Genomic DNA, 25,583 nt, shown 5'->3' with positions numbered 1-25,583 from the left:
AAGGAGGCATCACAATTACTACGTGAAGCTCTCAAAGTTATGAACGAACTCCACAGGAAATATGATGAGCTTCCACTTCCGAAAGAAGAACCTAAAAGAGAATTCACACCAGTGAGGACGACTTATGAGGCAAAGCACTTTCCCTTACAAGTCACTGAAAAACCCAAGAAGAGCAATAGAATCTACACTCCAATTGGGATCCCATATGCACAAATGTTTAAAATGCTCTCCGAAAGTGGAGAGGTCAAACCTCTCGAACCGAGACCATTTGAGTCATTAAAAAGGACAGATACATATTACTGCCAGTATCATCAATCAGGGGGTCACACTATAGAAAGGATTTGGTACAAAAAATGATTGATGAAAAGAAACTAGTCCAAGTTCAACAAGAAGAGCAAACAACCATTAATGGAGTTTGGGACAGTGATGAAGAAGATGTCTATCTAAAGGACACAGTAGGACCTTCACCTTCTGTGTCATACAACACAGATGAAATTTAGGCTGAAGAAGATTCATCAATAGATGTCCTCACAAGATCTGGAGAATGCAACCTCCCATTTCAACACAACCTATGCCCACCATACATCAAGTTCCCATACCTAACATCGAAGACAATGACATTGTTAAACAGTTTAAGAAGACAAAAGTTGAGATGAATGTGTGGAAACTTCTGGAAACATCTCGAGAGCATAGGTTGGCTGTAATGAATGCCTTAGACAAAATCGGGATAGATTCTGACACTACTCCTGAGGGACTAGCCAACTTCCTCACAAGTGACCTTCCTAGTCCGATTAATTTGATCACCTTTTCTGACAAAGATTTACCCCCAGAAGGTGACAAACATTACAAGGCATTAAACCTCACGGTAGTCTGCAAAAGAATGAATGTTCCCATGACTCTTGTAGACAGTGGATCGGCTATCAATGTCTGTCCACTTAGAACTGCGAAGATGCTCGGCATAAGGGACGAAGATTTAACTCCGTCCACACAAGGAATAAGAACCTACGATAATACTCGCCGTCAAGATCTTGGCAAAATAACCCTAAATGTAACGGCAGGAGTAATAGAACATGCTACTACTTTTCAAGTAGTGGACATCAAAGCCTCATTCAACTTGTTGTTGGGACGCCCTTGGCTTCATGATCTAAAGGCCGTCCCTTCATCTCTCCACCAACAAGTAAAAGCCATAGTTGGAGGAATTCCAATCACTATCGATGCTTCGCCAATGAGAATCAAATCCATAGAAAATCCAATCATTAATGTGGAGCACGACGAAGATGATGAAGACCTACGGGGCTATAACGAAGAAGTCTCCTTGATCTAGGAGGATGAAAGGACATCTCTTTGCCATGACCCCCATTCCAACATGATTGTCAACACCATGCTGAAGAAACAAGGACACTTCCCTGGGATGACCCTAGGAAAGAAGAAAGGGATAGCAAAATCGCTGGAGTCACCTGGCCTCCCTAAGTTAGATACTTTCGGACTTGGTTTCGAACCGACTCGGAAAGATCTCAAGCGAGCCCAGGACAAGTTGAAAGCACGTAGGGACGCTCGCATTCAAAGGAAAGCAATTCCAATGGATCAGTACCCTCTTACGCTTAATGGTCAGTTCATAAAAGAAGGAGAAGACTATCCATGCCATGAATTTCCCGAGCCATTTATTGTAAACAGTATAAGACAACCGGGATTCGAGATTTTCTTGGATTGCTACTTCACTGATGAAATCCCAACTATCGTCCATAAGGAGAAAGCACCCCCATGCTTTGACTTTAACGTCATGGGATTATTGTTTGGGCGAGAAAAGAATGAGCCAACTTATGAAGAAGATAACTCCTCGCTCATTCAAACAGTCCTACAAAGTGAAAGCTTCGACCCCTCAAAGCTAATTACTCCAGCCGAAGGCTCACAACAAGGGTGGCGCAAGACTATCAAGGTGACTACTCCAAGCGGAAGGAAGATATCCATCTTGACAGGGCAAGGACCGATGTTTGAAGAGTCGTCTGAGTCAGAGTCTTTCCCTTTAGAGTCTTTCAAGTCTTCAGTAGTAACACCTCCCCCTCCTATTTCTTCTCCTAATATAGTTAGTGATCCAGTCCCTGAGGACATATCACTCTTTGATGTAATGATCTCAGAGTATAATAATATTTCTCATTCTCCTCACTTCTTGTGTTCCTCCCTAACCCAAGATGACGAGCATTGCTTAGCTAACGATGAAAAAGACAAAGAAATTATTAAAGCAATGGAAACACTCGAAAAGAAAACACCGGTAATTGATGAAACTGAAACAGTTGATGTCTCGAATGATTCAACTCATAAAAAAGAAGTTAAAATCGGACTAACATTGAATAAACAAGAAAGAACCGATTTAATTAACTTACTTAAAGAATTTATCGATGTATTTGCTTGGTCATATGAAGATATGCCAGGCATTAATACAGAAATAGCTCAACACACTATACCACTAATTCCAGGAATGAAACCTGTAAAACAAAAGTTGCGTCGAATGAAACCCGACGTAGCACTTAAAATAAAAGAAGAAGTTCAAAAACAAATAACTGCAGGTTTCATCAAGGTATCCAAATACCCCGAATGGGTCGCCAACGTCGTCCCAGTTCCAAAGAAAGACGGAAGGGTAAGGATGTGTGTCGACTATCGAGATCTAAATAAGGCAAGTCCAAAGGACGACTTCCCTTTGCCACACATCGATATTCTGGTAGACAACACGGCAAATCACGCGCTTCTCTCATTCATGGATGGATACGCAGGTTACAACCAGATTCTCATGGCAGAAGAAGACATGGAGAAGACAACCTTTATAACACCATAGGGCACTTACTGCTACACGGTAATGCCATTCGGGTTGAAAAACGCGGGTGCTACTTATCAACGTGCAGCAATTGCCTTACTCCATGACATGATGCACAAAGAAGTTGAGGTATACGTCGACGACATGATTGTAAAATCAAAAGACCGTCTAGGCCATCAAGTAGCCTTAAGGAAATTTTTCGAAAGGCTAAGAAAATATAACATGAGGTTGAATCCATCAAAATGTGCTTTTGGAGTCACCTTAGGCAAGCTCTTGGGATACGTCATAAGCTCTAGAGGAATAGAGGTAGATCCAACCAAGATTAAAGCAATCATGTCAATGCCACCGCCCAAGACTGAGAAGCAGATTCGAAGATTTATTGGCCGGTTGCAATACATAAGTAGGTTCATATCAAAGATGACGACAATATGTGAACCAATCTTCAAAAAGATCAAGAAGAATGTACCAGTAATATGGGATGACGAGTGTCAAAATGCCTTTGAAAAGATCAAAGCCTATCTCGTAAATCCTCCCGCATCAGCGCCAACCCTTCTCGGAATACCTCATAGGTTATATTTGACGGTTACCAAAGAGACAATGGGAGCCATGCTAGCACAAGAAGTAGAAGGCAAAGAGAACGCAATCTATTACCTAAGTAAAAAGATGCTCGAATACGAAACACGCTATACACCGCTCGAGAAATTGTGTCTCGCCTTGGTGTGGGCCACAACTAAGTTAAGACATTACATGTTGGTGCATACCATTTTCGTAGTCTCCCGATTAGATCCACTGAAGTATCTATTCGAGAATTCTACACTCAATGGACGCATATCAAGATGGATAGTCAATCTAGCCCAGTTTAATGTACGGTTTATGCCACAAAAAGCTATTAAAGGATCTGTAGTGTCAGATTTTCTAGCAGATTTTCCAATAGAGGACTCGACGCCAATACAAGACAATGACTTTCCAGATGAAGACCTAATGGTCACTGAAGATGATACTTGGACCTTGTATTTCGACGGAGCCTCAAACCAAAAGGGATGTGGCGTCGGAGTGCTACTAGTATCACCTAAAGAAGAGCACGTTCCAATCTCAATAAAGCTTGATTTCGACGTTACCAACAACGCTGCTGAATATGAAGCATGCGTGTTAGGCCTTGAAACAGCTTTGGCATTGGGAGTAAAGAAGTTAAGGATATTTGGAGACTCTTCTTTGATCATCAATCAGATATCTAAAAGGTGGAAAGTAAGGAGCGAAAGCCTAGCCCCTTACCAAACCTATCTGGATTTCTTACCGATCAGTTAGAGAAGGTAGAATACACATATCTACCTAGAGAAGAAAACCAATTTGCTGATGCCTTGGAAAGATTAGCCTCAATGGTTAGGATTCCCACGGAGATCGAGAAAATGCCTCTAACTATCGAAAAAAGGCACAAACCAGCATATATCCAGGCTATAGAAGACGACGACTTAGTCCAAGAAGAAGAAGAAGAAGAAGAAGAAGAAGAAGAATCGTGGTACACGGACATACTCAATTATGTTACCAACGGAGAATACCCTCCTCATGCTGACAAAAGAGCAAAGCGAGCGTTGAGACTTTTGGCTTCTCAATATGTACTCATAGACAACGAGCTACATAAAAGGGTACTTAAAGGTCGAGCTCTCCTATGTGTAGGAAAGGTGGATACACAAAGAGTAATGAGAAAAGTTCACGAAGGAATCTGTGGCACTCATGTAAATGGAAAAATGTTAGTCCAGAAAATAATGCGAGAAGGATATTATTGGACTACAATGAATAGGGCTTGCCATCAATACGTAAAAAGATGCCCTAAGTGCCAAATTTATGCCAATTTACAACATGTCCCTCCATCTTTGTTCTACACCTACACATTGCCATGGCCATTCTCTACATGGGGAATTGACATAATTGGCAAAATCACTCCCCCAGGAACAGGAACAGGAGGCCACGAATTTATCCTAGTAGCAATCGATTACTTCACAAAGTGGGTCGAAGCGCAATCATACGCTAAACTCACTGCAAAACATGTAGCACTCTTTATCGAGAGAAATATTATCTGCCGATACGGAGTCCCACATGAAATGATAAGTGACAATGGAACTCACTTTCAAGCCGAATGTGAAGAATTGCTACAAAAATACGGCATTCAACATCATCATTCTTCCCCTTACAGACCTCAAGCAAATGGAGCAGTCGAGGCAGCTAATAAAAATCCAAAGACTATCATCGAGAAAATGACAGAAAATTATAAGGATTGGCTTGACAAGCTTCACTTCATATTGTGGGGTTATCGCACGTCAATCCGTACATCAACAGGAAATACGCCATTTTCCTTGGTATATGGAATGGATGTCGTACAACCTGTCGAACTAGAAATACCATCTCTACGCATCGCGTTAGAGAGTAAACTTGATGAAGTTGAATGGACTAAGGCAAGATATGAAGAATTGATTCTACTCGACGAAAAACGACAAGAAGCTCTACATCACACTCAGTGTTACCAAACTCGTATGGCTAGGCATTTTAACAAGAAGGTCAAGACAAGAAATATCAAAGTAGGAGATTTGGTATTAAAAGCACTACAGAAAAATATTTTAGACCCAAGGGGAAAATTTAGACCTAACTGGTCTGGCCCCTACATTATCAAAACAATCCTGTCAGGAGGTGCAGCAAAGCTAACTGATATGGATGGCAATGAATTCTCAAACATGACCAATCTTGACCAACTTAAGAAATACTACCCATAGTTACTTGAGTAGGATACTCAAGAGAGCTACGTTCGGCCTGATTCCTTAAGAAAGGATACGTAGGCAACCCTTTACGGGTACGGCCACTTTATTTTTCGACATCTTCGCGTTCCAGAATCGATTAAAAAGTCAACAGAAAATCGGCGAATTATTGGCGTCGCAGAACAGAGCCTGGCGCCAGCTAGAAGTCATCAGCGCCAGCCGATGGAATTGGCGCCTGGCGCCAGACTTCAATGGCAGGCGCCAAATGCCAATGACTGGCGCCAATTTGGTAATAAAATCTGGGCGAATTTCGGTGTTTTTTCGGAAAATTTTCGACTTCCGTACTCGAAGAATTTCTGGAAAATTAATTTTTTTCGATTTTCATTGCTTTAATAAAACAATTTTAAAGTAAACAATTTAATTGAAAGCTAAAATTTCATTAATAAAATAAAATTACATTGTTGATGGAATTTAAATAGGAAAAATGGAAAATAATAATCCCACCTTTGCTACTTCTGCTCAAAACAATCCCACCTCTTCGAAATTTGGAAACAATCCCACCTTTATACCCCATATTCTCAAAACGGGTCTTTTTACCTCCAACCTGTTCAACTGGTTAATTTTTTAATTTTTAATTTTTAATCTTTCACCTTTCATCTCTCTTTCCACCCCACAACTTCTTTCATGGCAACCCCCTCCATCACCACCATGGGCACCGCCTCATCACCACCCCTACTCCACCGGCCTAACCAGAACAAAACTAGCCTAACTCCACCAGTATCAGCCACCTGAACCAAACCCCCACCACCACCAGCCAGCAGAAAATTATTCCCACCATCAGTAGCCACCTGAATTGAACCCCCACCACTAGCAGTCATGTGAACCGAACCCCCACCCCTGAACAAAACTAGCCCCAACCTCCACCACCAACGACCACCTAAACTGAACCCCACCTCCAACTTCATTGCCACCCCGAAATCCTTCCTAGCCACTTCCATCGCCCGACCCCGTCAAAATGAAAGCCCACCTCACCCCGACCCCCACCTCGTCAAATTGAAAGTTTGGAATTGGGTTTTGATTTTTCATTTTTCTGGTCATTCGTGACTTTTGTAAGAAATTTGTGATAATTTGCCAATTTTCAAAGCTTTAATTTGGTGGGGTTAAGATGATTAATTAGCTATTGAAGTATAATGATGATAAATCCCCTTTGTTTGCTAATTCTTAAAACTATTTGATTATATGAATTATAAAAGCTAAAATTCATCACAAGAGATTGATTGTATTAATTGTTTGTAATACAATCGGGGAAGGGGAAAAAAGGAAGAGTGAAGGGGAGGGAATCCGACGACGTACAGCATGGAAGGGGAGGGAATCGAAGAAGGGGCGGGCATAAGGTTGCGCTGTTTCGGCTGGAGCCGATGACAAGGTCCGACGGTGTGGCTGGGTTTTACGGAAGCGAGGTCCGGCAGGGGAAGGGTGCTCCGGCAAGGAAAAGGGGTTCCGACAGGGAAATGAAGGGGAAAGAGGATTTTTTTTTTTTAAATTTTTTTTTTATTATTTTATATAAAATTATTTAAAATGACCAATCAGAAGGTGACACGTGTCAAGTCACCTTCTGAAACAGGTTACCAAATTTATAAACCGGTAAAAGGCTCATTTTGAGAATATAAGGTATAAAGGTGGGATTATTTCCAGATTTCGAAAAGGCGGGATTATTTTGAGCAGAAATAGCAAAGGTGGGATTATTAGTTTCCATTTTTCCATTTAAATAAAAGCTGAAATAAATTAATTTTAAATAGAAATAACAATCTAAGTCTAATAAATCTAAAGCTAAGCAATGCTCTTAATCTTTCTTTTCCTTTCTAGCTCTTTTTCAATTCTTGTCTGCCTCATCCTCTTCATCCATTACTTTAGCTAGTAGGCATCCTATAGAGGACCTACATTCAATTTTGGAGTAGATGGTCTCCCCTTCAGCCAGCACTCCATGCTTCTTTTCCACCCAAGTTTTTTTGTCTGTGGTGTTAGCTTTCCTTTTTCCTTTGTCTTTGGTAGTATTGTTCTTCCTAGGCATTATAGGTGTTTTGAATTCAATTATTGCACCTAAGCGTTCTTTGGCAGGAGTCACACTGTCACCTAGACGATTCTTCACGTCGGTCCTACCCTGATCAATCGAAGATTTCTTCAGCAACCACTTCTTTACATCATTAGGCAAAGAAGGAGGAACCTTTTGGGTAATCACTTCCCATAAAGGTCTAGCGCTCCAGTAAGCATCGAATCTATCTACTTCTTGAGATACATGGTACTCATAGGGAGGACGAAGATCCCCGGAAGGAATATTCTGCAGCAAACCGTATTGTCTTTTTACCCTACAGGGATAATAATAAGTTACACGAGACAAGCTTGGAAGACGGCAGAAAGGTTGCTTGTTAACACCAACTATCCTTTCTATTTTCCACCATGGGACGACCCACTTGATAGAAAAATCACGTGATTCAAAGACTTTTCTCCACCCATGGCACCCAATTTTAGGGATGCGCTTCTTCCTTTTCACGAAGCAATTGGGAGTATATTTTTCAATGTCGGCCGGAGGGCTAATTAATCCTAGCCTCTCCATTAGCCACATTTGTAAAAAAAAAATTGCAATGCAAATAAATTATTATTACAATACAAAAATATATTTTTTGATTTCTGTAATTAAAAATATTATTTTTCTACCTGTAATAAAATTGGAGAGCCGCGAAGAGGCGCTTTTGGGTCCCTTTTCAATTCATCTAGACTAATCATGGTCTCTCCAACTATTAATGGCATTGGATTTCTCCCTGATTCAATTTGTTCTAGTACAGTAGTTATAATTGATTGACCCTCGTTACTTTTACCACTACTAAGAAAAAATTGATTAAGCATGCAAAATAGGAACGCCCTTCTTCTATATATATGAAAAGATTCAGAAAGAGGTTTATCAAAATAATGGCGTGCAAATTCTTTCAAATTAACTATGTTGCCATCTACTATTTTTGATAAATCCCTTTCCTTCAAATTAAAGAAGCGCTAAAAATCCTTATAATAGTACGCATCTACTCTAGGGATTACTACGAGGTCTATTGCAGGGAAGCCTAAGATAGCACCAAATTCCTCTGGCAAAGGGTTAATCTCATCATACCCTATTCTGAAACAATGAGTATCAACATTCCAAAATTCTAAAGCGGTATGTATGAAGTCTAGGTCTAGATCTACCTTTTTGATGCCATAAATTCCCCCCAAGTGAAATAAATCTAATTCTTTCTTGTCTCTAGCATTAAGGGATCGACACCATTCATGAGTGTATTGGGTGAAGGTTTTGGTGACTAAAGACATGATTATTAATTTTTCTAAAGAAGAGAATTGTTTTATTCGCTGGGATTATGAGAAGAATCGGCTTGGCAGGGGGTTATTTATACACAAATTGCGAAGAATTTTAATCAGAGTGAAATACGGAGTCAGCGTCAATTGGCGTCAAACCCCCGTGATTGGCGCCAACCGCCAACGCTTGGCGCCACACGCTAACTGTAGCGCCTGGCGCCATGCGCCACAGTGTGGCGCCAGCTGGCGCCAAGTTGCCAGATCAGCCGCGCGTGCTCAACTTGCGTTTTAATATTAGACTCGAGTCGGTTAATGACTTTATGGCTCCGTTTAATCTTTTTTATCCTTTTTTCTTAATTAATTAAATATAGCTATTATTTTTTAATTTATATTCCAAAAACCCGACATTTTTATTCGATTTTTTTCCTTTTTTATTTTTTTCTTTTTGGGGGAGAGAGTCGGATACCCGCCATCAATAATAAAAATGACGGAATTTTTGCGCAAAATTGTTTATCACACTTTTCTTGCACACACAATTATACACACAACAGTAAATAAATTCATAATAGCATAAATATACAAAATGTGTATAAATAATGAGTCAAAGGCAAAGTTCTATAAAAAAAGTCAAAATAAAATATACACAGGAACAAACTACGACGCCAGAGGACGTAGGCCCATCATGTTATAAATTGCGCCGTACGAGGAGTCACCTCTCCACCAGTCCAGCTTCAGCACCAGCTCCAGTCTCCGTAGGGGGAGGAAGACTCAATATAGGACCACTCCAGCCAGGATCAACCTAAGGCTGAGGCCGCGGAGGCTGCTGCGATGACGAGCCTACCTCGTACATCCCACCACCTTTGAAAGTCGAGGTAGCCTCTCCTACCGGTGCGACATGAGCACCCTCAGAGGAAGATCCCGAGCCCTCAGCAACGTCAGCTCGAGCAGCCTCAGAGCGACCACCTCTACCCCCTGACGAAGTACGACGACGTCTCGAGCTAGACCCCTCCGCCCCTCAGGTCTCGTGCGGGTGTGAGAAGCGATAGGCTGGCCCTACAAAAAGAGTTAAATCAGAAACAAGGTAAAATTGAAGCAGCAATGCAAAGATAATGGGTAAAGAAAGGTTACCTCTCGGACAACATCATCCCGACGGCAGGTGGCCACATTCCTCATCTGGACGAGCTGGCTCCGGAAGGCATCAATGCATCGTGCCATAGCCGAAACCACCTCGCGTGAAAACTGTCAGAAAAATAAGTTAGTAAATATACATGATATACATGAACACAAAAATTCTGAATTAAAACTAGGCTTACTCTAGTCTGGTGGCGAGGAATCGACCGCTCTACGAAGCGCTCGCCCTCGGGAGCCGAAGGAATCATCTCCTCGATCGGCCCGTACATCCCCTGGTAGTGGATGGATATACGGGGCGACACGAAATCAGCAGCACCATCCTGATAAGACAGAAAAAATCAGTAAAGTATTACTTGGGGGCTACTTAGCGAAAAATAAAAGCTAAGAATCTTACCCTCACATCCTCAGCCGGAACAGGGGCTGGAGCTAATAAAGGTAGTAGCTCCTCATCATAACACCGCCCGAGGATCACATGGAACCGCCAAGGGGTACTAGCTCCCTCAGACATTCTCGACAACCGCGCCTCGTCGAACATATGACGTGGTGGAGCAGTGGGAACGACGAAGACAACAGAAGAGTGTTGTCTAGCGACCCTCTCTCCTAAGTACGCGACCGCTCCATAAGTCCCCAGAAAATAGAGACGCTCAACAGAGTATTGTGCAGCTAATCCAGGGACTGTCCAACCGCCCCACGGTCGGTATACCACCTCAGGTCCCTATAAAAACCATTAATCAGGCAAGAATATATCTAAAGCACCGCGGAAAAGCAAAATAAACAATAAAAGTCGTACCGAGATGATCCAGTTCCGGACACGTGCAGTAGACATGTCCACATGATGACCGCCCCAAGAGGCGCTCACTGGAAATCCCCTCGGCGATGGTCTCGGCGGCGCAACGGAAGGAAAGTACTCGTAGAACCAGATCTACAAGGAGTTAAAAGTGTGAGTAAATGCTAACTAATATGTAGGGCTAAACTTTATAGGGAGTAAATGTTTACCTCTACGACCTTCTAAAAAGCGGACAAAGCAACGTTCGTCCCAAAGGACCGGTGATGACACGAGTCCCTCAGCGCACGAACGAAGTCAGCATAGGCCAAGCTGGCCCAGTCATAAGTCCCGATCCGCTGGAGATCACGGACAACAGGGAGGTAGTAAAGCAATGCCCTACTACCCTTGTCATGGGAGAATGTCCCTGACAACAACATCAGCACGAAGATGCGCACCCGCTGCTCTCGGGTGGTCGCATCGTCATCAAGAGCCGCTGCCAGTGTCGAGCGGCGAATTCCCCTAGCACTAAACTGAGTCGTCTCGACCTCAGCTCGGGCTCGAATAGCAATCGGCCCCAACAACTCCTCGACCTCCGAAGAGAAGACGTCGATTCCACTGTCGAACGGCAGTGGCACAGAAGTGAACTCCAATCCTGTGATGAGACTGAAGTCCATAGGGGTGATCATCATCTCGCCCTAAGGTAAATGGAAGGTGTTGGTGGCGTCCCAGAAGAACTCCACCAAAGCGCGCACTACGTGATGACCCCCGCTGGAGGCGACCATAGCCTCAGAGGTCTCGAACAAAGTAGCTAGCCCGCAAGACTCCCATAGGAGCCTCGTCTCAAGATCCCTGGCGACGTGCATCCTATACAAATCGCCTAAACCGTCACAGCCAGAGCCGTGATGCCGTGTCCTCCTGGGCTCGGTGCCCTGTCTCACCCTCTCAGAAATGTGGTGGACAGGGGCGAAGAACAGGGTCCGCTCATCCAACTCCGGAAGCCGACCAAGCGAAGTGGACGGCGTGGCGTCGTCCTCCACGGGCTCATGCTCCCGTCTAGTGTTTCGGGACCGTGAACCCGAGCCTCGTTGTCTAGCCATGCTATATTGTGCAGAATCATCATAAATTCAGGTACTATAGTATCTAAGGTTCGCCTAGCCGCATGATACTATGTTCCAAAAACAGAGTACGTAGTACTAAAACAGAGCACAAATTCGAATTGAGCATAACAACATTTTTCAAGCAATTCAAACAATTTCTTGCAACACTATAGTGATTATTGTGACAAATTGAACAAGAATTGCTAGCAAAAACATCAAGAACGAGTCACATTGTTCTTCACGACCTTAGGAGGTCCAACAATGGCAAATTGCTCATTTCTTCACCAAATTGAGTCAAACAAGTCTCAAATTACTCCCAAGGCAATATACAAATATTATCAAGCAATTTCATGGCATAAAACTTGACAAACAAAGCAAATTGAGCATTATAAATTTCAAATTTTCATGAAATTCATGAATAAACATGCCAAGAATTCATAAAAACCGATGTGAGTTTGAAGAAAACTTACATAGATCAGGAAAATAGATTAAAAGAGCTTTGATTTGCAACAAATTTGAGCGAATTCGATTGAGAAACGAGCAAGCAATGAGCAATTGAAGTTTCAGACTTCTTTTGAGCAGTTCGCGACGAACAGAGCAGCAAAATGAAGAGGAAAGGGGTATTTAAGGAATTCCCCGTGCTGGCGCCAGACCCTATGCATTGGCGTCACAAATTTGGCTTGGCACCTGGCGCCAACATCAGCGCTTGGCGCTAACGCTAAATAGGTGGCGCTGATGGTTTTTCAGCGACGCCAAAGCACCCAGCCACCTGATGAGGTTGTGCTAGTCGTCTGCAACATATTTTCGGGTTCCTTGGTACGCCAGTTAGCCCCTCTAAGAAATTTGACATGATTTAGTAATCGGCTTGATTACATAAAGTGATCGACTTGATAAGAGATCGTCTCACTTAGCTTAAAGCGCCTAAGCATTGGCTCATTAGCAAAAGGCACCGATATATAGGTTCAAAAGCGCAAAAAAGGCACCGACATACAGGTTCAAAGCAAAAGAGCGCCGACGTACAGGCATAGCAGAAGCAAAGTTCAGGCGAACTTTTAAAGATCGACAGGCGTGGATCTTCGATAATTTCCTTTGGAAAATTATCGCATCGAATGAGGATGACTTCAAGAGAAGATATCTTCGACGGCGTTCCCTAGCTTGCGGAGAGTTGTCACGAACAACTGGAGGTAATTTCGGGCGAAGTTATCTTCGATAGTATTTCCTAGGATGTGGAATATTATCAATGCGGATGAGGATTATTTCAAGAGAAATAATCTTCGATGGCATTCCCTAGGATGTGGAATATTATCAATGCGGATGAGGATTGTTTCAAGAGAAATAATCTTCGATAATGTTCCCTAGGATGAGGAATATTATCATTGCGGGGAGGATAGTTTCAGGCGAAGCAATCTTCTAAATTGGAAGCAGTTACGGGCTTAGCGGTTTTCAAGCGGGATGGCATTCTCTAGCTTGTAGGAGGTCATCAAAACAAATCGGTTACTTTCAGAGACGTGTGCTCGACGGTGCAAGATACGCGTTTCTTAACTCTTTTATCTGTTTAACTAACGCTAGTTTTACAGGTATCGGCGTTATAAGATTGATTTAGGATCGCAGAACGTTTTGAATCATTCTCCGTCCCTATCGATACTTTGACTTTTGTTTTCGAAACTTTCGTTTCTCCAAACTCAGTCAAAGTGGGGGCTTCTGTAGACACCTATTTGTGTCTCCCCAAAACCAAACCCGGTGATGAGTGCCTTTCGCGTCGAATCATAATCGAATGAAGTGAAAGTGTGGAAAGTCTAGTGTTGCGGAAAGTTTTATTTTCTTTTCTCTTCTCTCTGTTTTTGAAAACTTTATTTTAAGAAAACAGCCAATCCAGTTTGTTTGGTCAATGATATGGGTCCAATAGTAGTGTAGTTGGATGGGGCTTGCAAAGAGATTTCCAACGATATATTATAAGCCCAATTTCGATGAATATTGAGGAAGTTAGGGCCAATTTACCAAACTGGGCCCGGTTTGAGCTTTATATGCGGCCCAATGATCTAGGGGAGGGCCTAATATGATTTATCATTCCTAATGCAATTAGGAATGGTTTTAGTCTTTAGATTCTTCTAGAAGGTTCTTTTCATTCCTAATTCAATTAGCATTGATAAATTGACTTTTGTTGACTTTTCAGAGTTTTAATTAAAATCAAATAGCATTTTCGAAGAAATTATATTATTTTATCCTCCAATACGGTAAACTTATCGGATTTTTGAAAACGCGTTAAAATCAAGCTTGGCGTCTGACCCTAGGCCTTGGCGCCTGGAACCAGGCCTAGCGCTAGCCATTGGCGCCTGGCGCTAGTGTTGGTGCCTGGCGCCAGCTAGCCAGGGTTGGCGCCAGCCCTGTTTTCTGAGCGTCAAACTCTGTTTTGTTAATTTATCTTTTTGGCTGATTTTCTCTATAAATATCGTATTAAAAACTCCATTCATTCACCAATTCTCGCCATCCATTCACCAATTCTCATCAAGTTTTTCTTTAGCATTATCCAATTCATTCATCTCTTTCTTTCTTTTAAAAACTTTGCTCTTTATACAAAATTCCGCATTCGCAAGATCAAGAAATACCTAGCCATATTCGAAGTTGCCTTCGCCCTAGACGTGAAAGGTTTTAATTTCTGAGGGTTTGGTCCCAAATCTCTATTTCAATTATTTAATTTAATTGTTTGATTATTATTTTCCTTAAAGTTACTAACGTGTGTATTTTGTTATTAGAAAGAGGTACGAAGCATCAAAGTAAGTGCTTTTATTGATTTATTGATATTATGATGTAGAATTCATGTTTACATTATTATTATGATATTCCTAGTATCATGTCTAGGGTAATTTTAATATTAAATATGATTCCTGCGATGCTTCCTATGCTCTTCCTAATATTTGAGATGTTAGTATCATGTTAGGGTTAAAGATTTGATTTTTATTGCTTAGTGACATGCTAGGGTTTTTTATTAATCTTGTTAGTATCATGCTTAGGATCTTGCTATGTCTATTGTGCTTTAATATTAACATGAACATGATTATGATTATAATCGTTATAATTTATGATTATGAATATTATTATTATTATTTTGATGATGATTATTTTATTTATGATGATATTATTATTATTATTCATGTTTATTATTATTATTATTATCATCGTTATTATTTGTTATGTTGCTTGATGATTTTTATTGTTATTGCTTGATCACGCCTTTTACGCATGTTTGAAGGGAATTGGTACTTGTAATCACGCTTAATAAGATAATTAATAATCTTGTTAGATTAAATGTGATTATAATTCAAGTGATCGCCAATAATAGTTTATTTGTGCATTAAATTCAACCAACATAGATTAAACAGGTTTAGGGTTAATCCTATTGATTGCATGTTAATCAGAAAGCGCACATGAATACGAGCAGAATAAAGTAGAGGCCTATTATTAGGGCATGTTCAATCTCTTTTAGGTTGGATTTGTACCATCATCCCCGAACCCTTATTTGGTTCATGACCTTATGGAGTTGACGATCTCTTGGACCGTTAAGGGGTGTAACCTTCATCCTATGAACGGTTTACAAGTTCCTAAAAAAACTTGTTGGCGACTCTTTTGCTCTATCTTCTTCCCTTTTGGACGCCACCGTACTTTAGTGTATGATCACAGTGGGGTTCAAGCTAGTGGGATTAAGGCTTGAAGTTATTCCCTACACTGACTAATATTATTTATTTATTCCCTGATAATATTCTCTCATTCCTTGAATATTATCTCCTAACTGAGTTTTGTTTTTCTTGATAAAAATAAACTAACGTATGCAAAAACACGCATGTACACCTAATTGATAATATTAAGGAAAAGAAAAATATATACATATATAAATAACTATATAAACAAAGTTTATCAACCAAAACAAACCTAATATTTAACTACAAAAAGGTAATATATATACAAAATAAAATTATCTAACTTTGGTCTATATTCTGCTGTTTTTCCATTTCCTGTAGTTTCTTCTGCTCCAACTTGTATCTCCTATCTTTTTCTTTCTGTATAGCTTCTACATCCTTTTTATATTGAGCCTCAAGCTTCTTCCTTGCAGGCCGAGCTTTTAAAATTTTGTCTTTGTTAATAGAAAATTCAATGCAAGAATTCCATAATTGCTTGCGCAAAAAATTGTCTTCTCTATTAACCAAATTATATGCTATTATGCATCTATACAACTTTCGATTTTGTTTCTGCAAATTTATACAAAAATAAAGAAATAAAAACACTAAATTATAATTAGTTTAAATAACAAAAAATATCAAGACAGAAAAACACTTACACTTTTTAAATCAATTAGTCCTCCATCAAATCCATTGTATTTTTGCGTACACATTAATGCAAAAAGCCCACAATCATAATTTTCAGTGCTAGTCTTCCAACTAAAAATTGGAGTATTCCATGTCAAGGTGGGAACTATTTCCGCTAAAGGATTTCCTTTACTTTGCAAAAAACGATGAACAGCTCTGATCTGTAAATATAAATATATATATATTTTTATATATAAACATCTAAAATTGTAATATTTAAGAAACAAAATGAAATAGTTACTAGACAAGAAATTTACCAAATACTGTTATTTATCCAATCTATACGTGGAGTTATATCAGGAATAAGATTGAAAACCATCAGAGTATAGTGATTTTTGTACCAAATGGGAAAGATTAACTGCAACAATAAAACAAAAAAAAAAGATAAATTATTATAAGTTATAGACCAATACCTAACTTAAACTTTTATATTTTTATCTGTTAATTTTATAAATCATAAGAGTATAGTTTTATATGAGTTTTATATTACAATGTCTGACTGAATGATAAATGACATAAATAATATAATACTTGATAATTCCTGACAAATAATATCTAATTAGTGACAAAATGCAACAATACATGATATAAATCATCTAATGTCTGACTAAGCATAGTAAATCCTGACTAATAAAATCTTATTCATGATGTTAATAATCAAATTTATGATTAAATATTGTAATGTTAATCCAACAGTGTAAAATCTAAGATTGTCTAATTACTACATTAAATATCTTTATACATGAAAAAATTAGATTAATGCCTGATTATAAAAGCTAGTATTTGAATTTAAAAATATATTACCTGAGTAAAAACAACAAAATAAATTTAATAACTTACCAACTCTGCTTCTGCTATGTTTAAATTTGGAAAACGATCAACCCATTTTTGAATGGAAGCATAAACATCATTAGCATCATGTTTTTTCAATTCCATATTGATCTCAAATTTTTTCAACTTCTCCTTAAAAGTTGCATAATCTTCTGGATTATTTTCCAAAGAATTCAAAATTTTTTCCCGTTCTTTTATCTTCTTGACATCTTTTTTGTAATTTTCTCTCTTTATTAAATATCTTTGTACAGAGAACTACAAAACAAAAAAATTGAAACATATATTATGTTATATACATATAAATTATAAAAATTATAAGTAAAGATAAAAAAAAACTTACAGCAACTCCGGTAAAAAAAAACAAATCTTTTGTACTGAAATATTCCTCTGTCAGCTATTTTGCTCTCTTCAAGATTCAAAGCAGAAGCCCAAGTATCATGAATAGCACTATAAATCCAGACAGAGGGGCGCACCGAACAAAACTCCTCTTTCACCAAAATTATATCGCTTTGGGAAAGATCTTCAGTCTTAAACTGACAAATAACATCACCTATATCTTGCACATACAGACTATTGTTACGCGCCTTAACTCCCTCATCTTCTTTTGTAGGATCTAACTCATACAACTCATCGTAATTTCTAAAAAAGAGGAAGTCACACATATATCTTTCATGCTCAGTTAAATTTTTCAGATACAAAGGCTTATTTTCCTGCAAACTCCAAGAGACAATCATTTCTCGATTTTGAATCGGAATCTTATCAATAGGGGGATCTACCCAATCTGAATCCAAACTAGATGCTTCCAAATTAGCCTGCAATTTTGACAGGGTAAAGTCGTATCCCCTAATCAAAAGTAATTCCTAAATCCTCTAACTAATGTAGATAGGGAAGTAGGGTCGAATCCACAGAGAAACGAGTCTTTCTATTCCTAATTAATTAATATAATCTAGATTATGAAGTAACCAATATTTATATTTGAATAATAAACTAAACTACGGAGATCAAGAATAAGGAGAAAATAATATATAAAAGGATCTAGGGCATAGGTTCATCAATAAATAATATTCCAGGGTTGAATATAATAATCATTCATCAATGCATAATTAAGCAGATTATAAAGGGCTTTCGCTACGTATTATAATCACACAATTAATTTACCGGTATTAAATCTCATCTTTCGAATCTCGACCTAACCATTTATAAATTAACCTGCCTATTGAAACTAGACCTAAACATTAATTCTCATCTGTTGAATCTCGAATCAATATTGTCAAACTCATGCATAAAAGATCTGCGCAAATCTAGTCACAGAGCATTAAATCAATCAATAGGAAATCAATCTAGTATCGATAATTAACGACAATAAATTACCCCTTCATATTATTTATGGATCCCCCCACAAACCCTAGAAATACTATTCACACATAATAAAAACTAAACTAATCAAAGCAATTAAATAAAGAATAATTAAAAGCAATAAGAAATTTAATTAAATAAAGAGAAAAAGCTAAACAAGTTAAGAACAAAATCTAGAAGCTAAAACTACAACTAAAACTACCTAATCTACCTCCCCCCCAAACTTAAGTACTACCTCCTTATAAATAAGAAAAGTCAAAGCCTCCTAATCCCACTCAAACTATAAGTATTATCCAAACAATCATAAGCTGACAAAACCTATCTTAAAAGCTAATACAAGAAGATAATTTTTGCTCCTATTATCTCATCATTCTGCCAACATTTGTAGAATTGTAGACCGACTTAAACAATCAAGACAAACCCATAAGAAACTGGACCGCTTAGACATCACGCCTCTACACTGATGTGCTTCGTCCGGTTGGGCCCTTTGTCTTCGGGTCTTTAATATTGTCTTTTATGCAATTGATCTTTAGCTTGTAAATTAATCCTTCACCAAACTGAGCGCTTAATCACCAAATTAAATTTTCCTAACTCGGCCTTAGGCTTAAAATACTCTTCATTACGTACGATCATCTCTAATATTTTCATAGTGGCTCAATAATCTCGGGAATTAACATAAATATGCAAATTCCTACAAAATAATACCAACTCTACAAAAACACTAGAAAACGTATATTAGTAGTAAAAATAGCTCCGTAGAGCTCAAATAAGCGCAAATATGACCATGGGACGGAAAATAAAAATATATATAAAATAGACTTATCAAATTCCAACAGCTGTTTATCTCTTAGATATTGCGATCTCTCAGCCTTTTTTTCCAGCATATGCATCAGCAGCAATAAATTTAATTTTAGGAGGGACATTTTTATCAGTAAAAACTTTGTCCACATCAATTAACTGAATGTGAGTTTTAGGAGGCTGAGGTCCTATTTCCATAAACTCATCTTGAGATAATTCAACAGCAGTAGGAGTAGGAGTTTTATCTATTACAATAAGGGTAGGAAGAGGAGCACTAGGAGATTTTACAACTTCAGCTGGAACAGATTCATTAGCAACCGTTTCCGTTTCAACATATTTATTTCTCAATACATCTAAAACTTCAGTTGTATCTCTAGGCTGAGCTTCCTACAGAAAAAATAATATGTATTAAAATCAAAAACAAATAACTTAAATACAAACAATAATAACCTATATTAATTATTGAAATAAAATTTCTAATTCCTGATAGGAATATTCTTATTACTGAAAAAATTAATCTAATAGCTGATTGAATAAATCTTTTTCCTGATTAAGAATGTATTATTTTGAAAAAAAGAAGTAAATTTCTAATCAAAAAATTATTATTCCTGACTAAAATATTCTTACTACAGATAGAGGTAATCTAATAACTGACAATGACAACTTTATTCCTGATGAACAACTAGAGTTAAAATTTACATCTGAACAAAATTTTATCATTTCTTGCACAAATCATCTAATAACTGAGTAAAATATAATTATTCTTGATACAGTAAATCTAATTAAAAACCCAACAACTATATTTTACATTCCTGACAAAAATATTTCAATTACTGACAAAACTTATATAATATCTGACAAAATAAATCTAATTCCTGACCAGTATAATTTAATTCGTGAAAAAAATAACAAAAAAAAATTACCTGATTCACAACATCAATAGGTGATTGATGTTCTTCTGTAACTTTACTCTGGCCAAAATCATCAGATTTAGTAAAAACCTGAAAACATATGTATAACAGAAATAAAAAATAAATAAATTTATTTATATAAAATATTCAATTTTAATACAATAATTACTAGTATTTTAATAAATGATTTAAATAAAATACAAATATTAGACCTTAGATGTGTTGTCATCATCTTTGTCATCTTTTGTTTCTTCTTCAACAGTTACCGGAATTTCTTGTTCGGTAACTTCTGCAATTTGCTCCTTTGATGGTTGAGGAGAAAGAGGAGTAGGGGTAATTAAATTAAATTTTGGCATAGACTGATCTCCCATTGAAAAACTCCTATCTTCTTGCACAATCCTAGCCTGATTATCATTCAAACCAGCAGAATAAACTTCATTGAGTCCCCTAGCTTTCCTTGGTGTCCTAGGAGGTGATGTTGAAGAACCAAGAACACCCTCCTTACCAACTGAACTAACCACATTTTCACCTGGTGCTGTGACAGGTTTAGAATTTACAGCAGTAGTTTCAACATCTGAAACAGGAACTTTAGTTACTTTGTCAACAGCAGTAACTTCTGCACCAAGTGAAACATCAGCAACAGGTCCTTGGTGAACAGGAGCAGCTTCATCTTCATTTTTCTCTGGTATCTGTTCAGGGATACCAGTTTCAGGTACATCAAATTCTTCTTCTTCTTCTTCAGATTCTTTTTCTTCATTTCTATCTTCTAATTTATCACTTGTAGGTATATCTTGACTAAAGACTTTTGACAAATCAAGATCAGCAATAACATTATTCACCTGTATAAAATAAACATTAATATAAAAAAAAATTAAGTTAAATTTCATATAAAAATTAAAGATAAAGGTAATAAAACTTACAATTTCATCAGACTTAAGTTTAAGATCAAAATTATCCAATTTAGTGGCTAACTCTTTGTTCTTCATAGCAGCTAACACTATTTCATCAATTTTAGCTAAGAACTGTGGATTGGAATATATATCATCATCTCATTGAGATTGAGATTCTTGTGAAGCTTTTATTGCCTCATCCTTCAAGTTAGTAGCAAAGTGAATTTGGTTCTCTGATACAATCACTAGGTGAAAAAAGTGCTTTGGCAGCGGTTCAAACCCGGTCTAAGGCACCGGTTTGAACCGCTGCCTATGTGGGGGGTGCCAAATACCCCCTTTTTAGCACCGGTTCAAAACCGGTGCCATATATCCAATTAGGCACCGGTTAACCGGTGCCAAAAATGAACCAAAATATTTATTTCGTTGGTTTTGGCACCGGTTAACCGGTGCCAAAACTGCCCAAAATTATTCTTTTATTTTTTTTCTTCCTTTTTTCACCTAAAAATTAAATCAACTAAAATAAATAAGAACATCAAAATATAAATTAGAACAAGCGCAAAAGACAATGAAATATATCAATATATTAAACTGTTATTGTACAATACAAAAAAAAAATACAATGAATTATAATCATACAATAAAATTCAACGTCAAATTGATATTGAAAAATACAAATAAAAATTACAACATCAAAAACAAAATTTCAAAATCAAAGTCTTGAATCCTTGTGTATCAATTAACACCTGCATCAATTAAAACCCAGAAATCAATAAAACTCACAAAAAAAATGCAAAAAAAAAAACCCAGAAAACTCATGCATCATGTACGAACTCAAAAATCAAAATAATTTAATAAATAAATAACCAAAAAAACCCAAAAAAATCGAAACACAATTAACCACAAATTTTTTGAATGTGTTTTAGATCCCAAAATTTTCGAAGATCAATTAACCCCAAAATTTCGAAAAGCAATTAAACCCCAAGATTTTCGAAGATCAATTAACCCCAAAAATTTCTGCAGGTGTTGTTTGAGCAGCTGTTAACCGGAGGGATCGAGTTCTTGAAGCTGATTGGTGGAGTTGATCTGCCCAAAATAATCAAGAAATGGAAGAAAGATCTTACTTTGTTGGAAGCTCTGTTGGAGGATGCTGAACTGCAGCAGTTTCACAGCAAACCTGTCAGGTTGTGGCTTAATGACCTCCAAGATTTAGCTTACGACATGGAGGATATCTTGGATCATTTCGCAATCGAAGCCCAACGTTACCAGTTGAAAAAGGCGGAGGAAGATCAAGTTCATGCACTAGATGATCACTCTCACCATGGGATTCTAGACAATATGGTTTGTGCTGCTACCTTTTTTATTTACTTTTCTCCCTAACTGCCATAATGTTAGTTAGATACTACTTCTTTTTTTTTTTTTTTTTTTTTTTATATATACATTGTTTACTTGCAAGTTGCAAGTGATGAAACAAGTTCAACTTTGAGACTAATTAAGATGATATCTTATAACATTTACTTAACCCTGTTGTTCAATATAAGCTTATTGCTGTACAGAAAATTATTAAAAAAAAATAATCTTGAAGTTTATGTTGTTTTAATTTATATGAGGGGAAAAACAAAGTTTGAATAGTAAGTTTCAATAATAACTCTTGAATTCAATTATCAGGTGCAAACCATTTATTCAAGTGGCTCAAGAGCCGCGGGTAGTCTCTCCACCTTGTTCAACCCTGTTGATCAAGACATTCGGAAGAAGATTGATGAAATTACAGAGCGCTTGCAAGATATAAAGGACCAGACCCAGAGTTTGAGCCTCACTGCAGCACACATGTTGCAGCAGCAGACCCTCCAAACAGAAACTATTCGACGCCAGAGAGAATCCACTTCTTTGGTTGGCAAGGTTTTTGGAAGGGATGACAAGAAAAAAGAGATAATTGCAATGCTACTGAAAGATGATCAGAGTGCTGAGAATTATGATGTGTTTTCAATAGTTGGAACGGGTGGCATTGGGAAGACGACCCTTGCTCAAGATGTATACAACGATGAGCAACTGAATGGTTACTTTGATCTCAAGGCATGGGTGTGCATCTCAGATGTGTTTGATGTCAAACGTGTCACCGTAGATATTATTAACTCGGCAACCCAGAGCAATTTCGACTGTAGCAACTTGGATCAGGCACAAGTGAAGTTGCAGGCAGTGCTAAATGGCAAAAAATTCTTTATTGTTCTTGATGATATTTGGAGCGACAAATATGATGATTGGTACAAACTGCAGGAGCCTTTCCAACACGGTGCAGAAGGAAGTAGAGTGATAATGACAACCAGAATTGAAAGTATTGCAATGATGATGGTTAACAATCCTACTCAACACAATATCATCAAGTTAGAAAGTTTGTCAAAAGATGATTGTTGGCTTATATTTCAGCAGCATGCAAAAGTAGATTCTGACCTCACCGACTTGCGGGATGTTATCATAGAAAAGATTGATGGATTGCCTTTGGCCGCAAAAGCTCTAGGAGGTGTCCTTAAAAGTAGTCCAGACAAGAGCCAACGTAGAAAGATATTAGAGAGCAACGTTTGGGGTGAGAAGAGCAGTGTTTTACCGGTTCTCAGGTTGAGTTACCATCATATGCCATATCATTTGAAGCGTGTCTTTGCTTATTGTTCTGTGTTTCCAAAAGATTACAAGTTCAAAGAGATGGAAGTTGTCTTACTATGGATGGCTCAGGGCTTCCTGCCAGAAACCCAAACTGAAAGTATGGAAGATATGGGTCGCAAATACCTTAATGACTTGGTATCAAGGTCATTATTTGAAAAAAGACTGTATTGGGAAGGTGAGTTCATCATGCATGACCTCATCCATGATATGGCTCAATTGGCTGCGGGTGTAGTTTGTTATGTGGCTGATGCTGATACACTGAGATATGTTAAGCCAATTCGCCATTTATATATCACTAAAAATGTTCAAACACTGGGAAATGATGAAATCATGGTTCCTCAATTGCGAACTTTCTTATGCAAAGAAAGTTTGCAATTTGAATATTTAGATCTCTTTAAAAAATTTCATTACATACGCACTCTGATTTTATTTTCGTATGGAATTGAAGCTTTGCCAGAATCTATTGGTGATTTAAAACACTTGTGCTACCTCGGTCTCGAACTCAAAATAATAAAAGTATTGCCACAATCAATTAGGGATCTCCAAACATTGTGCTTGAAAGGCTGTGACAAACTTGAGAAGATTCCGTACATTGGATTGCTTTTGCTAGACTTCGTCACCTATACATTGATGACACATCTTTAAAGGAGATGCCTCTTGGAATTGGGAAATTAACAAACTTGCAAAGTTTGAAAAGATTTATGTTGGCAAGTGGAGGTGGGATCAGAGTAAGGGATTTAAGGATGTTGAATCAACTCCGTGGAAGATTAATTGTTTCTGGACTAGAAAATGTGACACATGTTGAGGATGCACAGGAAGCCAAATTGCATAAAAAAGAGCGTTTTGATGGATTGTATATGAAATGGGGAACTTGTAGAGATGAGGTTGATGACAAGACTAAGAGAGATGTGATTGAGAAGTTGCGGCCTTACACTTCCATCAAAGAGTGTATGTTAGATGGGTACATGGGGTCGACATTCCCCAGTTGGTTGGGAGATCCCACTTTCAATAACATTGTTCACATACGGTTGGAGAAGTGTGAGAAATGTGAATTCTTGCCTCCACTGGGGAAGCTGCGCTCATTGGAGAGTCTTTGGATTGGAATAATGAGTAGTATTAAGCAAGTAGGCCTTGAATTTTATGGAAACTAGTCATCGCCTTTTCCCGCCTTGAAGACTCTACATTTTTATTGTTTGGAATCCTGGGAGAAGTGGGTGCACTCACCAATTGACAACAATGGGGCATTCCCCCTTCTCGAAGAGCTTTCCATTGAAAAATGTTTGTCATTGCAAGGTGATCTACCTCCTCTTTGCCCATATCTCAAAACACTAGATATTATAGATTGCAAGGAGATGAGAGTGTCACTTCCAAGCCTTCCTTTGATGCAAGACTTGAGGGTAGATGGATGTAAAGCAATGTCTACAACTGCAGATGTTATTTCCTGTGCAAAAAGGATAAGTTTTTACAATATATTAGAGATAACTGGCTTCAATTGGCGTTTTCAGTACCTTCATGAAGCTCTCTCCATTGTCAATTGCTCGTTTCTTCCCATTACAATTGGCCAGATACCGGTGACGCTTCAACGGCTTAAGATTTCTAATTGCAAGCAGCTACAATCCTTGGACTTTCAAGATTCATCTTCCTCAACTTCTCGTTTTCAAAAACTCTCGATTAATAGAAGTGAATCCATCGTCTCTATTGGTCGTATTCCCTTGACTCTACGATCATTGAAGATTGAAGATTGTGAGAAAGTAAGTTGTCTAGAATTTAATGAACAACCTCCAAATTTCTCTTGTGGAAATGACAACAAGAAAGCACTAAAAAGTGAAGAAAGCGAAGGAGTCTTCCTAAAGGCTTCATTAGAACTTCCTCTGCTCACCAAATTGAAATAG

General features: G+C 38.1%; 2 protein-coding genes and 1 long non-coding RNA gene across 3 annotated transcripts; 2 read left to right on the top strand and 1 right to left on the bottom strand.

Annotated features, from left to right (window-relative positions):
* Positions 1-21,592: 21,592 nt before the first annotated feature.
* LOC110718379 lies at positions 21,593-22,249 on the bottom strand. The gene is made up of 2 exons (XR_002510903.1): positions 22,158-22,249; positions 21,593-21,779 (listed from the first exon to the last, which is right to left on the bottom strand). It is a non-coding gene; the product is annotated as an uncharacterized LOC110718379 (long non-coding RNA).
* On the top strand, positions 22,226-24,692 carry LOC110718378 (putative disease resistance protein RGA3). Its single transcript, XM_021897214.1, has 2 exons — positions 22,226-22,374; positions 22,702-24,692. Exons 1-2 carry the CDS (start codon positions 22,255-22,257, stop codon positions 24,334-24,336), a joined length of 1,755 nt encoding a protein of 584 aa, XP_021752906.1. The 5' UTR covers positions 22,226-22,254; the 3' UTR covers positions 24,337-24,692.
* LOC110717613 (putative disease resistance RPP13-like protein 1) lies at positions 24,342-25,583 on the top strand. Its single transcript, XM_021896363.1, has 2 exons — positions 24,342-24,815; positions 24,903-25,583. The coding sequence occupies exons 1-2, from the start codon at positions 24,342-24,344 to the stop codon at positions 25,581-25,583; spliced, it is 1,155 nt and encodes a 384-aa protein (XP_021752055.1).

This window comes from Chenopodium quinoa, unplaced genomic scaffold, assembly GCF_001683475.1.
Source record: "Chenopodium quinoa cultivar QQ74 unplaced genomic scaffold, ASM168347v1, whole genome shotgun sequence".
NCBI lineage: Eukaryota > Viridiplantae > Streptophyta > Magnoliopsida > Caryophyllales > Amaranthaceae > Chenopodium > Chenopodium quinoa.
The sequence above is the reverse complement of the archived record's forward strand: the minus strand, read 5'-3'. Positions and strand labels throughout refer to the sequence as shown.